The 17,951-nt window shown below is 28.6% G+C and overlaps 3 protein-coding genes across 4 annotated transcripts; 2 read left to right on the plus strand and 1 right to left on the minus strand.

Annotated features, from left to right (window-relative positions):
* The first annotated feature begins 1,646 nt into the window (after positions 1 to 1,646).
* LOC111032909 (protein MMS22-like) lies at positions 1,647 to 11,845 on the plus strand. 2 transcript variants are annotated; one of them, XM_022313389.1, is made up of 21 exons: positions 1,854 to 1,893; positions 2,012 to 2,219; positions 2,289 to 2,438; positions 2,511 to 2,661; positions 3,329 to 3,487; positions 3,563 to 3,676; positions 3,742 to 3,861; positions 5,517 to 5,734; positions 5,816 to 5,922; positions 6,402 to 6,574; positions 6,652 to 6,910; positions 6,968 to 7,096; positions 7,774 to 7,975; positions 8,049 to 8,133; positions 9,218 to 9,406; positions 9,654 to 9,824; positions 9,885 to 10,032; positions 10,138 to 10,361; positions 10,424 to 10,623; positions 10,686 to 10,877; positions 11,662 to 11,845. In XM_022313389.1, exons 1-21 carry the CDS (start codon positions 1,854 to 1,856, stop codon positions 11,702 to 11,704), a joined length of 3,282 nt encoding a protein of 1,093 aa, XP_022169081.1. In that variant the 3' UTR covers positions 11,705 to 11,845. The 2 variants fall into 2 exon arrangements, with proteins under 2 accessions (XP_022169090.1, XP_022169081.1); XM_022313398.1 differs by lacking the exon at positions 9,218 to 9,406 and having other exon boundaries at positions 1,647 to 1,893.
* LOC111032922 (elongation factor 1-gamma) lies at positions 11,702 to 15,479 on the minus strand. The gene is made up of 9 exons (XM_022313409.1): positions 15,288 to 15,479; positions 15,065 to 15,214; positions 14,853 to 14,916; positions 14,272 to 14,414; positions 14,041 to 14,204; positions 13,490 to 13,783; positions 13,256 to 13,425; positions 11,993 to 12,117; positions 11,702 to 11,930 (listed from the first exon to the last, which is right to left on the minus strand). Exons 1-9 carry the CDS (start codon positions 15,297 to 15,299, stop codon positions 11,775 to 11,777), a joined length of 1,278 nt encoding a protein of 425 aa, XP_022169101.1. The 5' UTR covers positions 15,300 to 15,479; the 3' UTR covers positions 11,702 to 11,774.
* A 302-nt stretch (positions 15,480 to 15,781) lies between these two features.
* LOC111032930 (calcineurin subunit B type 2) lies at positions 15,782 to 17,371 on the plus strand. The gene is made up of 5 exons (XM_022313422.1): positions 15,782 to 16,244; positions 16,310 to 16,349; positions 16,436 to 16,612; positions 16,694 to 16,815; positions 16,931 to 17,371. Exons 1-5 carry the CDS (start codon positions 16,242 to 16,244, stop codon positions 17,099 to 17,101), a joined length of 513 nt encoding a protein of 170 aa, XP_022169114.1. The 5' UTR covers positions 15,782 to 16,241; the 3' UTR covers positions 17,102 to 17,371.
* The last annotated feature ends 580 nt before the right edge of the window (positions 17,372 to 17,951 follow it).

The raw sequence follows: 17,951 nt of genomic DNA on the forward strand, positions 1-17,951 counted from the left end.
GGTTTAAGCGAAGAAGTGGCTTTAGTAAGTGAAGTCTTGAGTTTATGATTTTTATTAACATTTTTGTTATTTTTATTCTTATTAAACCAGATAATAGATCTAAACAGAATACTGAATATGTATATGAAAAAAATCTATATTCCATTGGTAAACGGAAAAAAAGTTCCCGAAAAAAAATCCCCTGTAAAAAAGTCCCCGTTAATAAAATTATACGAAAAAATATGATTGTACGTAATTATTACATTTATTATAACATTTAATAATTAAATGTTACATGTATATAGATATATTTTAAAAGTTACAAGTTACAAAAAATTTTACAAAATTATGTGTTACAGGTATAGTGAGGTATATGTATAGTTATATTTTACAAGTTAAGGAAAAAAATACATTTATTACAAATTTAATCAGATTTCATTCTTATATTAAATTTTATCGATGGACGTTTGTACAGGCTCGTAAAATAGACAGATAAGTAAGGTGTAGGTACACTATCCACTACCCATATCTATTAGATAAAGTGAAAATATTATTTATATTACGTTTATATATATATGTTACGGGCAAAGTGGAAAATTCGGGCAATGTATACAATGCCCGGGCATTGTACACAGTGACTGGGCATTGTATACAATGTCCGAGGTATATTGGGCAATGTAAATTGTGAAGTATTTATACAAATAATCTGCATAATATATTTTGTTAGATGATCCTGATATTTGATAAACTAATATGAACTTATAATCGCCATCTGATTGTGCTTGCATGTCGATCAAGTAAATTTGACAGCGAGAATTCATTTCAGAAGATATGATTGGTTTTACAACCAACCCTTTTTTAGCTGTACTTCCCTTCTTTTTATACGACTCGCAATTATTTAAGTATAACATCATTACATCTCTAGTTATATTTTTGTACTTTTTATTAATCTCGTGTTCCATTCTATTTCTACCTCCATTGACAAATGATTTTCATGTAAAATATCATATAACTGAACATTATGCACATAATATTTTATTGCATTACCTTTAAATACATTTAAAATTTAATTAATTAAAAGAAAATTGTAATACTCTTATATAAATAACCATATAAACGAGTATAATTAAATTAGTATATAATATCATTGATTAGGTAAAATAATATTATGCAGATTATTTGTATAAATACTTCACAATTTACATTGCCCAATATACCTCGGACATTATATACAATGCCCGGGCATTGTATACATTGCCCGAATTTTCCACTTTGCCCGTAACATATATATATCAACTACTCATTTTTGGAACTTACTCATAAGTCATAATACGTATACCATGTAATACATTGTTGTCAAATATAATGCGTTTATTTTACAAATACAATTAATAATTATGTACAATCATGTTTTTCGTATGATTTTATTAACGGGGACTTTTTTTCCGGGGACTTTTTTCCGGCATTCATTCCATTTCATACATTTTTTAATTTTTATCTATTCAATGGTTGCAGATACCACCTTGGAACCAACCTCGGTTTTAACCATTGTGTATAAAGTATATATATACTGTTACAACTAGCGGTAATTGGTCACTTCATGAACTAACATTTTCCCGCCAAAATGGACAGGTGTTCATACAAAGATGACATTTGAAAAGAACTGATAACAGTAAGAATACAAATTATAATTTATATTATTTAGAATATTACAATATTAAATATTCAATACTAGGTACTAATTATTCCTTATTCCTTCTGTTTTTCTAATTTCTAACCAAGTGCATAGGCACCATTTGGTGGAGAGTGTCAACTCTGTGCAGGACAGTCGCTCAGTCCAATAGATTCCGAGGTTGTCGTATTAGTTTCCACCCATGCATTTATTCTCAGCAGGACGTGATATAGAAAATGACAGTAAGTAAACAAGGACAATATTTATCTAATAAAAACAATGATTTTGATCAGTATTTATTATAACTATGCTATGTACAATACACATATTTATTTATTAGTTTAATGTGTTTACTTATAGATCAGTCCACAATGTCATTTAATTGTTTTAACTGCAAAGGACGACCAAATATTTCAAATGAACAATTTATTAGAAGTGAACAAAACTTCAATAATTCTGTTATAAATAATGATGAAAATCAATCCGACCGTTATGTATTGTTTGGCAATTCATTTCATAAGGGTAATAGTTTAGTGTACGATATTCCTATACTATTCAGAATGGCAAAGTATGTATTGAATTAATTTATTGTTACTACAAATTATAAATTAATAATCATAACTATTTTCATGTTAAGAAAACATTTGTTAAGCTTAAGTTCTGTTGTACGAGATCAATATAAGACATTCAGATCTCACGAACAAAGTAATTGCAAAGCAATTAATTTTTCTGATATTAGACAAGAAATTTCCGAGTTTCTTATATTTTTAAGAGACTGTCTTCAAAGGTAATTTATTTGTTTTGTAAGCATGAATAGAATTGTAGGAACTTATTTTATCAGTTATGGTTATTTTTCTAGAATGAAGGAATGTGAAAGTTATAATTGGTTGATGGAATCGCATGGGAAAAAAATTGAATCAGAGCTAAATAATTTATATTCAACACTTGGACAGTTTCATAATTTATCTGAAACAATTATACAACATGCTCTAACTTCATCTGATTGCAAAGTAATATTTTTTCATTATATTATCATTAAATTTAAAATATAATTTTCCTACTACCTAAATTTTAAAATTATAAAAACAGCATACTTTTTTTTATACCTATTGTACTTAAGTATATTGTTATTATATAAGTATGGTCTATAGTATTATGTACATGAAAATTCTAATCAAATTTATCTAATTGAAAATATTTGTTTCCGAATACATATAAATAGAAGAACAAACAAATGGTATTATAATCTTATTAGACTATATAATGTATAAATATTTGTCTATTACTTAATATCTTATGCTTAGAAAACTGAGGGAGTATTTCAAGCTCCTAAAAACAATATCTGTGTATAAGATGAAAAATCTCTTTAAGATTTAAAATGTTTCTAATATGAATGAAAGGGTTTGGAATTTTGATAAGCATCCACCATAAATTGTCTCTATGCGCTCTATTTTGATTTATTCTGTTTTTTGAAGTTATCAATGAATATAATATATTATTTTACTATTAAGATCAACTTACATTGTATATTTATGGTATGTAAATTTATAAAAACCATCATGTTAAAAAATGTCAAATTGTATATAATATCATAAATATAGATAGCATGCGGTTAGGGATATCTTAATAAATAAAATATGAATATTAAAATGAACATTTTTCTTCTTGTATTTACAGAATAACATATACTATCATTTATATCATTGTCATTTGGATGTAAGATGGTTTAAGTTATCTTTGCTTTCAGAATTACCCAAAAGTAAAGATACTTTTAAACATTCTTTACATAATGCTTTGCATGATTTAGTACAGTTAGCAAGAAATAGATTTAAAAAAGTAAATTGGTTTTGTTTTATATACTTCTACTAATGATCAACATTGTTATTTTAACCATATTACATTTTATTATAGCTACCACTCAAAGATCTACATTTCAAAAGTGCATTACTTTGTGATTGCACCTATGACTTTTTGGTACTCATACAGTATTTAATTAATAAACAACAATTACTATACAATTCTGATGTAAGTGAATTAATTCAACATTATTTTGTATAGAAGTAATACAATTTCCATTTATTTGCTATTAGAACTTCTGGCAGTATTTCAACAAGGCTTTAACAGATGTCAATTTCGTTGATTGTGATGAACTTATTTTTCGATTATGGCTTTTAAACAGTTTACAACAATCTGACAAATCAACATCAATAGTAAGTTTCATTAATAGTTTATAAATACTCAATAGTAAATAATTAGTAATGATATAAGTTAATTTGATTGTTATCGTCAGTTAATAATATTTATGTATGTAATTAAGGTTCTACCTTTTATTTAAGGTAATGAACCAAATTATTTTAGAGTATTAATTGACCTAGGAGGCAATTATTTTTCTTGGAAAACATATTTTGATGTAGAAAAAGTTACTTGTATACCTAGGTGTATCTTAAAAAATTGGTCATACATTTTACGAAGATAATGTAAATTATATTATTTCTCCTTATTGTTTTGCATACTTAATTATCTTTATTTTATCAGATGATCAGATGTATTATTGTTGAGCTATAAACAACTTTGTTGAAAACTAATATTAACTTTTTTTTTAAATTATTTAAAGGCATCTTAAGCTTTCAAAGAGTTTTCTCTGTTACGTTTCCCTTTTGTAATTTTGTAAAGTGAACAGATATGGTGTTGTTTTATGGTAGTGTAGTGGTCTATGTCGTTGAGAGGAATAGGGTGAGGTGTATTTTGATTTAATTTTGCAACGCTGATGTAGTGTGGTATAGCGTATTAATATTTAATAAAAACAAATGTAATTTAAACTGTGGATTGACTATTCTGTACTAGAATATTCATCGCAAAGAATTATTCAGAGTGTTCAGGAAATATCGGTTTGAATCAAATATTTTCTAAGTCCAAATAATTAAGTGTCTGAAATTATTCTAAGTTCAAAATAATACAATAAAAGACTGACTGGCGTGAAGGTGCTCTGGCTAGTCTGATCAAATCACATCTTAATGTGGGCTGTTCGGGGGTCTCCTATATAGGACTACCCTCTACTTCTCCTAGCTCTCTTGATACGAGTATTGATGCTATCGTACCGAGAAATGGTTACGGCTCACATCCTGATACGACTTTCCTGAGCCAAATCCTGGGTGTCGCAATGTGTATGGTCGAATATCTATTATGTGGTATTCGTGATTACTATGACACGTACAACACTCATTATATTTAGTCATCCTTGTTATTTTATATTATTATTTCATATTCCCATAATGCCCATTATCCATTGTGTCTCCAAGAAATCACAGACTCGTTTAAATATAATATCAACCCTTTTCTTTACTTATTGTTTCACGCGTCGCCTCCCTCATATATTGTGTATTACCTATATCTGGTCTAAACGCCGTGATTACCCCGTAATTGCCTCTACCGAGGTCTAACGCGGGATGCCAGTCCATAGCAGTAAATACAATTATTAGATAATATGATAAATAAGATTAACCATTTTTAAAAATATTACACAGTTAGGTACTAGAATTAAGTTGATATAGCAGATAAAGCTAAAAGTAAGAAGAATTACAGTAAGTTGTTTGGCTGTAAAGTATTTTTGGTGTTGAACACCTGTTTTTTTGCTTTAGCAAACATTAAAATAATAAAGCAGAGAAAAAATATAAGAATTGTATATAAAGATTATCACTCAAAGAGAGTATGAAGAATGTAGGAAGAAATGTTGTATCAATAAATTAGAACTAAAATTTCCTGATATATTGTTATCGGGTACTTTAAATATTTTACTTTTTGTTTAAAATATTATTGTGTGAACTGAAACACATAACTACATAACTTATTTTTATTTTTTAACTAGGACTTGAAAGATAGTGGTTTGGTGTTCATTCTTAAAGAATTGCTCAAATATGAGCCCAACGAAGTACAATTGAAATTATCAGTTTGTTTATTGGAAAATATTGTAATATCCTCGTTAAATACTGAACCAGTAATTGTGTTGTGGGAATATTTTCATAAAAGATTAAACTCGACATTTTATTCATCAGACATGAAGATTCAGAACATTGCTTGTATCAGGTAATAAACAAATTTATTATAATATATAAGTATATATTAAATAAATAAGTATTTATTGTCATGTAATGTCTGATATTTTAGTAAAAATGGTCCTGAACTTCTTATTCAGACTAACAATCTGTTTTCTGCTCAACAAACTGATTTACTATCTAATTACAATAGTTTTCAATTATTTCAAAGATTACTGGGTATGTAACTTCTCTTTTTTACTAGTTAACTAATTTTTTAACTAATTAAGACATTTTTTTAAATAACATACTTTGTATAAAGATTTAGTTTACTTTAAATGTTCCAAAAGTAATACATTTGTATTGTTATTATAAAAATGTTCTATTATTATCAAAATACATTTACATTATTTTTTTATTTGACTTATACAATCTATACAATATTTAGTATAATAAGCATGATAGATGGTTAGAAAGAAGACAAAATATAACAGAGGGACTTGAGTGGAGAAACCGCCCACTCTGGCTAGTGGAAGTAGGCTGGTCCGCAATAAATATGTTGAATAGTAGAGGGGCTGCGATTGTACATTATTTTATTAATATAATGTAAAAATGTATCATATTCATAGATTTTACCTCAATATCATATAATGAAAATTAAAAATGATATATTATAATTCTGGAATTTATTTTTAATGAAACATTATAATATATATCAGGTCTTCATTTACAAAATATCAAATACAACTCAAAAGATTGGAATCAAATAAAAGGTAGAATATTTTCAAAATTCTCACCAAGTAAACTTATGTCATTTAATGATGTTGGATTTTATAATTTTACAACATTGTTCTTGACATTATCAATTATGTCTGATGATACATCACAAATAGTAAGAAAATAATCAAATAATTAAAATGTATTAATATAGGTATTCTTTTAATTATAATTTTTTTAAAAATTTTTTAGGCACTTAAATATCAACATCTTGTAAAATTAATTTCTGAACCAAAATTAGATGCTAGTACTAGATCGACATATTGGAAAGGCACTGTGGCATTTTTAATATTGCATTCACAACAAAACATTTCAATGACTGCGTATGGAACAGCACTATTGGATACATTAAATACCACATCTCAAGAATACATAACTGTTTATTTAGATGGTCTTAAAGAAGTATTTGTATTCAGTGAATTTTTAACTTATGGACAACATACTCTTATTGGTAACTTTTGAGGTGCGTTATTTTTTGATTCCACTTAATTTAACATTGTTTTTGAAGGTCCTTGGTTTGAAAATTATCTTAGTACAATAAAACCATTGGATAGTAATGAAGTCTTACAAACAGTTTTACTCATACTGGAAAAGCTAAAAAAAGTAGGAAATGATCAATCCATGCCTTTCTCACGTGGTAATACTATATTATAATTACGATTATTTTACTCTACAATATAGAAATATATTTTATTCTTAAGATAATACCTGTTATTTTTTTTTGTATCATGCGTGTAGTAATAACAATAATATACATAATATATATTTTGATATCTATAAATTATCAAATTAAGAATTGTGTGGGGGGGGGGGGCTATCCAACCAACCGTTCATATTTATATTAAAATATATTCATTATGCTCCAGTATGTTCACAATAAAACACTATATTATACGTTATTGTAACTATTAATGATCAATTATTTTAAGGGTATAATTTAAACTTTTTATTGTGAACATTTAACAATCTACCCACTGATAAAATCTTAAGATGTAAGTTACAAACATTTAATATTAAAGAGTACAATTTACAATTTACATAACACTTATTATTTTATTTATTTGTGAACCCGCATATTTTTATTTTTAAATGGGAATATTTCTTTATTTTTTTATTTCATAATTTGGAACATTATACTTTACCATTATTTAAATAAACTTAAATATGATGAAATACTTGGAATACTTGGTTAAAAGTTTATAATTATTTCAAATTGAGCTAAGTGTGAAAAGACATTGAAAAAAAATTTTAAAAATCAATGACTTGATTCATGTAACGTTTCTAGAATAGTATTATATCTTCTTTTTTTTTTAGAAAATGGAATATTTTTACTCTACAACTCATTGTACACCTACTTGTTGCCGTTCTTAAAAAAGTCGTGTTTAACAGTTGACTGTGGTACAATTGTAGCAGATATTGCCGCGAGATTTACAATTATTTCATCTAAACCAGCATTTTCTGATACAAAAGTGATGTTATTCAATTTTTTTGTTGTGAATCAAGGAATTAATATAAAGTGAATTTTTTATAACTGAAAGTAATAATTTTTTTGTCTCTATTTAAGTATAAATATTTTTGTGAATTTTCAGATTGCTTAATCGATATTTATCAACCATAATTAAAGAAAATGTCATTGCTAATGTCCATGGATACAACAGTTTAGCTTTAATTAAAGTAAGTACAAACTATTTAAACCAGAGGTTCTCAAACTATGGTACGCATACCACTAGTGGTACGCAGAAGACTACATGCCGGTACGCAAAAGGACACAAAGTGAAAGAACGAGAGTAAATAAATGAATATTTTAAATTGTGTTTGAATATGGTCACATAAAAATAGACATAAGTGGTACGCGACAGATTAATTATACACATGAGAGGTACGCAAAAAAAAAAGTTTGAGAACCACTGGCTTAAACTAATTTGAACTTATGTTTTTTAATTATTAGTTATTAGTGTTATTGCTTATTACCAGAGCTGGATTTTTATGCAATTTTATATTTTTTAATTTTCACATTTTTGGATTTTTGTCTGTGATATCCTAATAGTTTGAAATTAATGGCAAATTTTTTTTAAGTGAAATTTCTTTAGGCGCGATAGTGTAAGTCAAAATCATGGGTTTTTTCATTGCGACCAAAAAGTGTTACGGGCATTGCGTGTACAATACTAAGGTTACTTTGGTAATAAATAATAATCCAATTGTCTTATCTGTGTATTATAATAATAATAAGTTAATTTTAATTGAAAATTAAATTTTTTTTTCCAATACAAGTTTAATATTTAACTATGATGGGTGTTAACATTTTTTTTCATACCCTCTGTAAAGATTTCACTTCATCTTGCAACCCAAATTTTTTCACATATTAGTTATATGTTATTACTGCATATTTATTGGTTATTAGATATTTGTGGATATTTAATATTATGTCAAGTAGAAAATTCAAAAATACATTTTTTAGGCACTTAATTGTAATTGGAAGATAAGTTTGTTAAGTAGGTACCTAATTATAATAATAAATCGTTTAATTTGTTTTAAATTATCTAAGTATCATAATTTATCAATTAGTAATAATAATTATCAAATAAAAATTATGCCCTTTTTTACCATAGTGAACATTTTTTTTATTGCATATTTTGTTACTTTTTAGTGCATAAAAATCTGTGTTCTACTTTATACTTATCACTTATATAGTCATATGTAAAAGAATGGGTTACACCATTCCCTTTTTTTATTAATACTACATATTTATATTATTTAGGCGTGGTTACATAGTTCTATGTTGATCACAAACTGGACATTTAATGAAACAATGACCATTACTCAATTTGTTTCAAATATTAATGAAATCAAAGAATTATTTAAAAACTCTGGAAATGATTTGGAAACAAGTGTGGATCCCTTTATCACATTTTTAGATTTATTAAGCATAAAGTATCATCATAATCAAGTAAATTCAAAATTTATTTTATTTTATCTTAAGAAATATTTTAAATACTAATTGTTTTTCATGAACTATTATTAGTTAGTTAAATTCCAATTGTATATTTTAAGTTTACAATTAAAACTGTGTCCAGAATTTAAATAGCAAATACTACTAAAGAGGTTTTAATAACAAATGCCTAATATATTTATAAAAATATGAAATAAAAATTATTAATAGTAATGCATAATTTATGATGTTCTATAATTTCTAGGATATTAAATTTCGTCAAAAGATGAGTGAAAAAGTGTCCGATTATTTTTACAGTATCAAAATATGGGTGAATATTTTAATAAAACAACACAAACAAAATGATGAAATATATAGGTTATATATGGTCATTGGTTATGTGTTTGAAAAAATTTCGCCATTAATTTATGTTAAAGTGAGAACAATTTCATTCTCATTAATATATGAACCGAAAAAAACCTTTTATTATTTTTAGGGTAAACCAAATACTATCCTACAGGAGTTATTAGATTCAATGCTCCTGGGTGTAAGCTTGAGAAGTCCCAATTCCAAAATCCATCCAAGTGTCATAACTGCCTTACAATCTAGTTTACATCGCTACTTTATAGGATTGTTTCGCCTGAGTTAGTATGAGAGCTTCAATATATTAGTTTCCAAGGCATCAATGAAATATGTCTAATTATGTCTTAAATTATTATAAGTGGTTAATTGTATTTATTTGTGTATAGATCCAAAAACAGATCTGTATATAGCTCGTTGTCTTCGTGAACTGATTTCTTTATACTTCCCAAAAATTTTGGTTGGAATCAAATCATCAGATGAGTTGCCATTATTAAAATTCTTTGAAGAAAAACCAGACTATGAAATTCCTGAACGTGCCTTGTTATTAGAATTACTTGTATCAACATTTTTAAGTAAACGTCACCGAACACCGGATAGCAGCGTTGCACAAGTATATTCTATAGATACCATAAATTAAAATATTTTGTTTCATTGATAATTTTTTACTTGCAGGTCTTGGATTATATAAATAGTATTATAAAAATAAGCCAAAACAATAAATTAGTGATTTTATCAATTATTCAACATACATTAATGCGCATTTGCTCAGTATCAATGTTTTGCGAAGAAACTAATGTTTGTAAACGAATCACCAATGAAATTATCAACACATTTATTAATTTATGTGTGTCACAGTCTAATGAAGAAATCAAGTATATACTATTTATTATTTATTGTTGTTACCTATGCCTAAATCTTAACTATTTTTGTTCAGAAATGAAGTCATGTCATCCATGAATGCACTTTGTGAAGAACACTTAGCATTTTCTTCAAAATTAATATTTGAATTTTTTGATCACATGATAACCATTTCACCAGATTTTGTTACTTGTTTCCTACCAAAACTTGTAGCACACATTGAAAAAGTTGAATGGAAAAGAGGCATTGGTTCAGATTTTACTCTTAGGTAGTACTCCTATTTTTGTCTAATATTTTATATAACCATTTGAGATAAAATGTGTAATGCCCCTTAATAATATTATGAATCATATATTATTGGACATTAAACCCTTAATTTAGTGTCAGCACTGCTGTTTTTGTTCTCTCAGGCTAACGTACAACATACTACATACATGATTGGCGCTAGGATTTATATGCAATACAAAATGATGAAATATGCATGTTTTATTAAATAAATTCATTCAAATGAATTACTTGAAACAACAATACACAACGTAATTTTTTGCTATATTTAAAGTTTGTTACTTCTCCAGAAATTATACATGGGAAATCTTCGTCTCAATTGTTACCATTTATAATGTTACATATCGTAAATATAAATTTTAGTCTGGTAATTTTTTCGAACACATTTTTAAAATTTATTGTTTTCAACAATATCCAAAATATCATAGAGTGAATTTACCATCAAACATGAATTTTTTAAGTTTAAATACTCAATATTATTCATTTTTTTTTCAAAATATGCAAAACAAAACTACCAAAGCATAGAAATCCTAGCTCTCCACATAATCATTTATTTTTTGTTTAAGTGAAATCATTCATTACAAAACTTATTGAGAACATCAAATATATTTTTTTAGTCAAATATCAATAAATAAAAGAACATTTTACATTTATGTTGTATGTTGCACAGGGTCTGAGACAAAAATATTGTGCTGATATCCTCTTAATATATTAAATTACACATCTCACACCATCGCCATTTATGAGTCTTATTTTAATGTTTTCAGGAGAGGATTAGAAAGAATTCAAATAAAACTTGGAAAAATATAAAACAAAAGCAGTTGTTACTTTTTTTTATATTATTAAATATGATCAATGTTAGATATGAAGCAACGAGTATTTATTTGAAAATTTTTCCTTGATTGAAAGGTCTGCCATCCTTGTCCTTGGCAGTCCAAGCAAAGTACTCGCTAACCAATTTTTTGGTTTCTTCACTGTTGGCATCCAGTTTCTTCCATGTATACACATCATAATCAACTTTCCAATCATTACTCATCTAAAAAAAAACAACAATTAATGTTTTATGAAATAATAATCACAAAAAACAGTTTATCTTACTTCGAATGCAAGATCATGTCCTCTCCAAACCCAAACACCGGAAATGGTACTATCTCCTTCTGAACCAAAGAGACATACTGATGCAAAAGCTTGTTTTCTCATCTTATCTAATCGCTGGTACATTCCTATAAAAATAATTTATCTAAATGAATATGTCTTTTGTAATAAAAAAAAAAAGTAATACATTGACCCAAAATAATTTAATATTTACTAAATTTAAATGTTTGTCCTTATGTACTTATTGTAATGCAAGTTTTATTTTCGATTAGAAAAAACTATGAAGCTAAAAAGGGATCTTTTAATATTTCACACAGATGTGTTGAGATATGTATTACATATATTTTAGTTTTGAAATATCAATGGATGTACGAGTAAACATAAGCGCTTTATTGCTAATATCTGCATAGTTTGAATTCAGTATTCTTTTCATATAATATAGTTATATTAAAATAGTTATATTTAGTGATATCTAAATTATATTTTGTTCCTAACTCCAATATGATGTAAAACAAAACTAAGTTAAGAGGATGTCATACCCACATGTATCGCCTCTGTATTCCACACGTACACACATTTTTGTTTCCCATAATAAATGGTATGCTGTTGATTTTGATACAAGAGAGAATTGACCTATTATACAATTTAAACGAAGGATAATGTGTATAAATACACTTTATTGATGTTATTGTTTTAAAGTTGCATATGACCTTTATGGAACTATACATTTCAACTTATTTGAAAATAGTAATATCATTAAAAGTCTACGTGGGGCTCTAAATAGTAACCTTACATTTAAATTTTATAATAGGTCATTTCACTCTAATATCAAAACTAACAGCACGCTATTAATTATGGTGAATGAAAATTTGGTATGTCATACATATTTATAACTGAGAAAACACATGCGGATAAAACATCCTCTTAAAGGAACATTATAAGACCCGGATTTTCAAGTTCTAGAGTTGAAATCACTTGTCTGAAAAACTACTGTATACTTTTACAACAAAAAAATTATTGTATGTTCAACTTAAAATTGAGTAATACTATTTCATAATGTACATTCCAGCACACAAGAGAAGCTGCGGTAGAGCTAGTGTCCACATGATGCACCACCCAATGCCTCACTATTTACATTAACTATCTATGGAAGTAAGGAAACAATAAGTTCAGAAAATCAGTCTTAACTGCAGTACGCATCCGCAAAATTGTACCTCTCTTGTGGGCCGAAGTATAACTATTATGTTTAATATAATATTATCTTACCCGAGATCAGATTACAACTCATGAACACTTTCTGTAGCTCATTGTTGTATTTGTATTCACCAAACCAAATTGAATAATTTTCCTTGTCAAAGTGGTCCCAGAAGTAAGCAATAGATTTAGATTCTTCTTCATTACTGTAAACTCTCTTGAACTCATCCATATTGAATGTTCTAATTTAAATGCAGTACGTTAACACAATTAACTAATAAAAATATATAGACTTTAAACGCATACCCTTTAGGTAAAGCATCAAAAGGATTGCTGGACTTGGGTTCAGCAGCTAAAATAAGATCAGCTGCATCGGGTTCTTCTTCTTGAACCACTTCTTTAGGCGCTGCTGCCTTTTTAGGTGCTTTTTCTTTTTTAGCTTGTGGTTTCTTTTCTCCAGATCCACCTTGGAGTTCAGAGTAGGTCTTTTGGTTGAATTCAGCACTCTTTTGACAGTACTCAAACTTTCCAATGACTTTAACTACTTTAGGTTGGTTAACAATGGTATCAAACCATCTGTTTACATTGGTGAATGGTTCTCTAAAAAAATTCAAATTTACACTATAAAATGTCTGACCAAGATAAAACAAAAATTACTTTGGTTGGATTAGTGTAATGGAATACATTAAAAAGCTAAATGTTGAATACATAGGCCCGCCTGATAAGTGATTACAAATTATCAGATCAATACTTTGTAATACATTAATATACCTCGTTTTGTTACGAACTGAACAAATTTAAATTGAATAGTTCGCCTTTGATTGAGGTTCTAAGTATTTATAAATATATTTTCTTACTTGAATGCTGGATTTATAACATGCTGATATAATTGTAGTAATGAGCAGGCTACAGTTATATCGGCCAATGTAATGCGTTCACCAACTAAATATGTTTTTGTCAGTAGATAATTATTTAAGTACTCCAAAATTCCTTTGACATCTTCAATAGCTTTATCAACTGACTAAAAATAAATGACAATTATATTTTAAAAAACATTTAAAACAAGTTGACATATAATTTAAAATTACCGATTTGTTGAATTGGGCAACACTAAGAGAAGGATATACCCATGCATAAGAAGCCGGCAGAATTTCATTGTCAGCATAACTAGTAAATTGTTGTACAAGAGCTTTTTCGTATGGAGTAGATCCTTTGAGTTGCTCACTGGATACTAAATTATATATTAATTAAGGTGTTACAAACAATACTAATATTTAAATATCATGTCATTACAGTAAGCAAATGTATATTGAACAACAACGACAACATAAAAATATAAATTAACTGTTAATATTTAGGGGAATACACATTTTAATGAGATATTTTATCTTAAATATGTAATGCTCCTACAAAAAGATAATATTGGTTTCAATCAAAACGATAAGAATAAATACAAGTATTAAAAAAAAATTGACCAACAACTAGAAGATAAAGGCATCAGAAATAATATTAATGTAAAATTGCTTGTTTGAGAGCTCTTAATTTATAAAACTTTATACGCCAAATGTTTATTGAATCCTTATATATTATCATTAGTTGCTACAATTCAAATATATATATACATTTTTAGAAAGGAATCTAGTGTTAGTGACACCGTACCCCTACTAACCAAAATAGGCGATGGCATTGCTTTCGGTCAGATATTCCTTCTTGTTGGACTCAAATGCCGGTACCTGGAAAAACATTAAGCATTATTTTACCTTCTATTAATTCATAGACCGCACAGTCGGCGAGGGGTTACATAATAGTTGAGGGGGGGGGGGAGCAGGAGGCATATGCCGACTAGCATCTTTCGGCGTTTATTTAATATATTTATTTCACCTTTCCTTGGGGGAATTTCTTGAGGAAATCCTCCTGTTTGTTGGTGACACCAAATTCGAACGCCGGGTCGACTTTGACATCGGCTCCGCTGTACTGGGCCGCTATAAGGGCCTTGTACGCCCGGAAGTTGTTCAAATACGTGTACAGAGTCTGAAAAACAACAGGATGACTGCGATGCCAACGAGATGGCCGGGATAAGCCCGGATATGGAACGTGCACTTACGCCTGACGCCATTTTTCTGCTTGCAATTCAACGAGTGTGTGTGTGTATATATATATATAAATGACGTGAGCGTAAACGTTCACGGCGGCCGTTCGGTGATAAAAGAAAGAAAGAAAAGAAACGTATTTCGTTCGACGGTTACCGCGGCGATGCGATGACGAGTTAGTGTAGGGTGGAGCGGGTCGAAGGATCAAGTCCTGTTGATGATGTGGTGGGGACTGGGGACGGGCGGTGTCGTAGAAAAATGGTGTAGTGGAGCAATTGTGGTGTACAATGTGTAGTGTGTACTTGTGTACCGGTGTAGTAGACTGTTGACGGAGACGACGACGTGTCCAATGGCAGTCGTGGGTTAGAGGACTGAGAAAGAAATAACTAATAAGCAGCAGAAATATTGGAATTGGTGGGAGGAGGGTACTGCAATATACCAGGGTATATATACGGGGTACGGTCGACGTATTTTAATCTGTTCGGTGTTATCATCGACGCTGCGCCGATCACCAAAGCACGTCAACAAGCGAGCACGAAGTCGTTGTTGCAGCTGTTTGCGTGTGTTATCAAAATCGATATTTTTGTTGCTTAATACAATCTATTCTGTGAGTATATTATTATTATGTATATAGGTAGGAGTGTAGAAGAAGAGGACGTCGGTGGTCCGAGGTTCCCCAGGGCCCAGTAAGCAAAGCAACGAAAAATAAAAGCTCTCCCCAGTTCCCACTTCACCCACACACACATACACACACATATTATACGTATTTACTATTTAGTATTACCGTATTACGCGCGCGCGCTCGCTTACACTACACAATACACACACACACATACGTCGTTCACACTTTATACGGCACCGAAACAGGAATCCGTGATCATTTCGTGTTACGACGATCCACTATTGCTGCTGTCTACTACTTAAACGGTATTTGAACTTAATATCTCTGCTGTATTTCACCGTCGAACATGGTATGTAAAGATTGTACTTGGGTACCGGGCGATAAACTAAATGTGTGCCTTGTAATGATTTCCAGGGGAACGAAAACTCGCTTCCGATGGAACTGTGCTCAAACTGTAAGTACCTACCCGTATTTCTGTTTAAACATACTCTCACCAGTGTGTGGGACTAATAATATGTTTCTTATTTTTACCGTTTTTAGTTGATGCCGACGAAATCAGACGTTTGGGCAAACGGTTCCGTAAACTTGATCTGGATAACTCCGGTGCTTTGAGCTTAGACGAATTTCTATCACTGCCTGAGCTCCAACAAAATCCACTTGTGCAAAGAGTTATAGACATATTCGACGAAGATGGCAATGGTGAAGTAGACTTCAAAGGTATTGGTTACAATTACATGAATTCTGGTATAATCGTCAGTGCCTAGGAACATCGTCTAAGCAATTTCTGTTTTTCTGTAGAGTTTATTCAAGGAGTGTCGCAATTCAGTGTTAAGGGAGACAAAGAATCAAAGTTGCGATTTGCGTTTCGAATTTATGACATGGATAATGACGGATACATATCAAATGGTGAATTATTTCAAGTATGTACCCACCTAATCATAGAGTTTAATAATTTCCATTGGTTTAAAACTACCATGTTTTAAAAGTTCTTAATTTTCTTAATAATTACCCATTGTGTATAAATTGTATTTTAAGGTTTTGAAAATGATGGTCGGAAATAATTTAAAAGATACTCAGCTTCAGCAAATTGTGGATAAAACTATATTGTTTGCTGACAAAGATGAAGATGGCAAGATTAATTTTGAAGAGTTCTGCTCTGTTGTTGGCAACACAGATATACACAAAAAGATGGTTGTTGACGTTTAAATTGTAAGTTTTATCTAACTCCAGTCAATGTTACAGTAACAAAAAATAATTCAAGTTTATATATAATAATCTCAATCCCCTTGAATATTCAATTTTTTTAGTAATCTTCCGGCGTTCTGATACGCTATTAATCTTTGTTACAGACAATTTTTTCTCAAAATTATTGCTTTTTCCTTTAAACTTAGCACTGTTTACCTTCCATCTTTCTCGAGCTTGTATACTACATACAAACATAAACACAAATATACATATTTAATATTTATATATATATAAACAATAAACATACACAAAGCACACTGCATACATACAATGTATTATACAAATAAATAGTTATTGTTATATTCTTAATTAGTTTTATCAAGTCTGTATGTATTATTATTATTATTATTTTTTTTAATGAGAAAATTGTAAATTAAAAGTTGTACCATTGAATAGTTCTGTTCTGATAAATACTTATCAAGCAGAACAGTTTATCTCTATGTTTAATTATTAATTAATATTTCAGTTGGCACTGATAAATTAAAAAAAACCAAAATAATTTTAGTTTTTCAAATTTTTTTTTGTTTTGTTGATCTTTGTACTATATTTATTATTATTATTTTATTTATAAATGTTAAATAGAAAAATGTATGAGAATAAATTTATTTATGATAATTAAACTTTTTAAATAAAATCTTTTAATTTAGAACTAATGTTACTATTTTAAATGATGCCAGGTAAAATTAAATTGAATAACATTATTTATTTAAAAATGTTCTGTAACAAGCTTAAATATTTTGTTTTAATATTATTAATCAAATTGTGCCAATAGTATTCAAATGAAAATAAAAATTAACAGTCTAGTCAAGTG

Source organism: Myzus persicae, unplaced genomic scaffold, assembly GCF_001856785.1.
Source record: "Myzus persicae strain clone G006 unplaced genomic scaffold, MPER_G0061.0, whole genome shotgun sequence".
Lineage (NCBI taxonomy): Eukaryota > Metazoa > Arthropoda > Insecta > Hemiptera > Aphididae > Myzus > Myzus persicae.

Excerpts from the sequence above, each read along its gene's own strand:
- LOC111032909 (XM_022313389.1), top strand. The coding sequence starts at position 1,854 with ATGCATTTATTCTCAGCAGGACGTGATATAGAAAATGACA. Across the intron at positions 3,677-3,741 it reads AATTACTATACAATTCTGAT|AACTTCTGGCAGTATTTCAA; the intron begins GTAAGTGAATTA and ends ATTTGCTATTAG. Across the intron at positions 10,878-11,661 it reads GGTTCAGATTTTACTCTTAG|GAGAGGATTAGAAAGAATTC; the intron begins GTAGTACTCCTA and ends TAATGTTTTCAG.
- LOC111032922 (XM_022313409.1), bottom strand. Across the intron at positions 14,205-14,271 it reads TTGCCCAATTCAACAAATCG|TCAGTTGATAAAGCTATTGA; the intron begins GTAATTTTAAAT and ends ATTTATTTTTAG. Across the intron at positions 11,931-11,992 it reads GACATGATCTTGCATTCGAA|ATGAGTAATGATTGGAAAGT; the intron begins GTAAGATAAACT and ends GTTTTTTTTTAG.
- LOC111032930 (XM_022313422.1), top strand. Across the intron at positions 16,350-16,435 it reads GATGGAACTGTGCTCAAACT|TTGATGCCGACGAAATCAGA; the intron begins GTAAGTACCTAC and ends TACCGTTTTTAG. Across the intron at positions 16,816-16,930 it reads CAAATGGTGAATTATTTCAA|GTTTTGAAAATGATGGTCGG; the intron begins GTATGTACCCAC and ends TTGTATTTTAAG.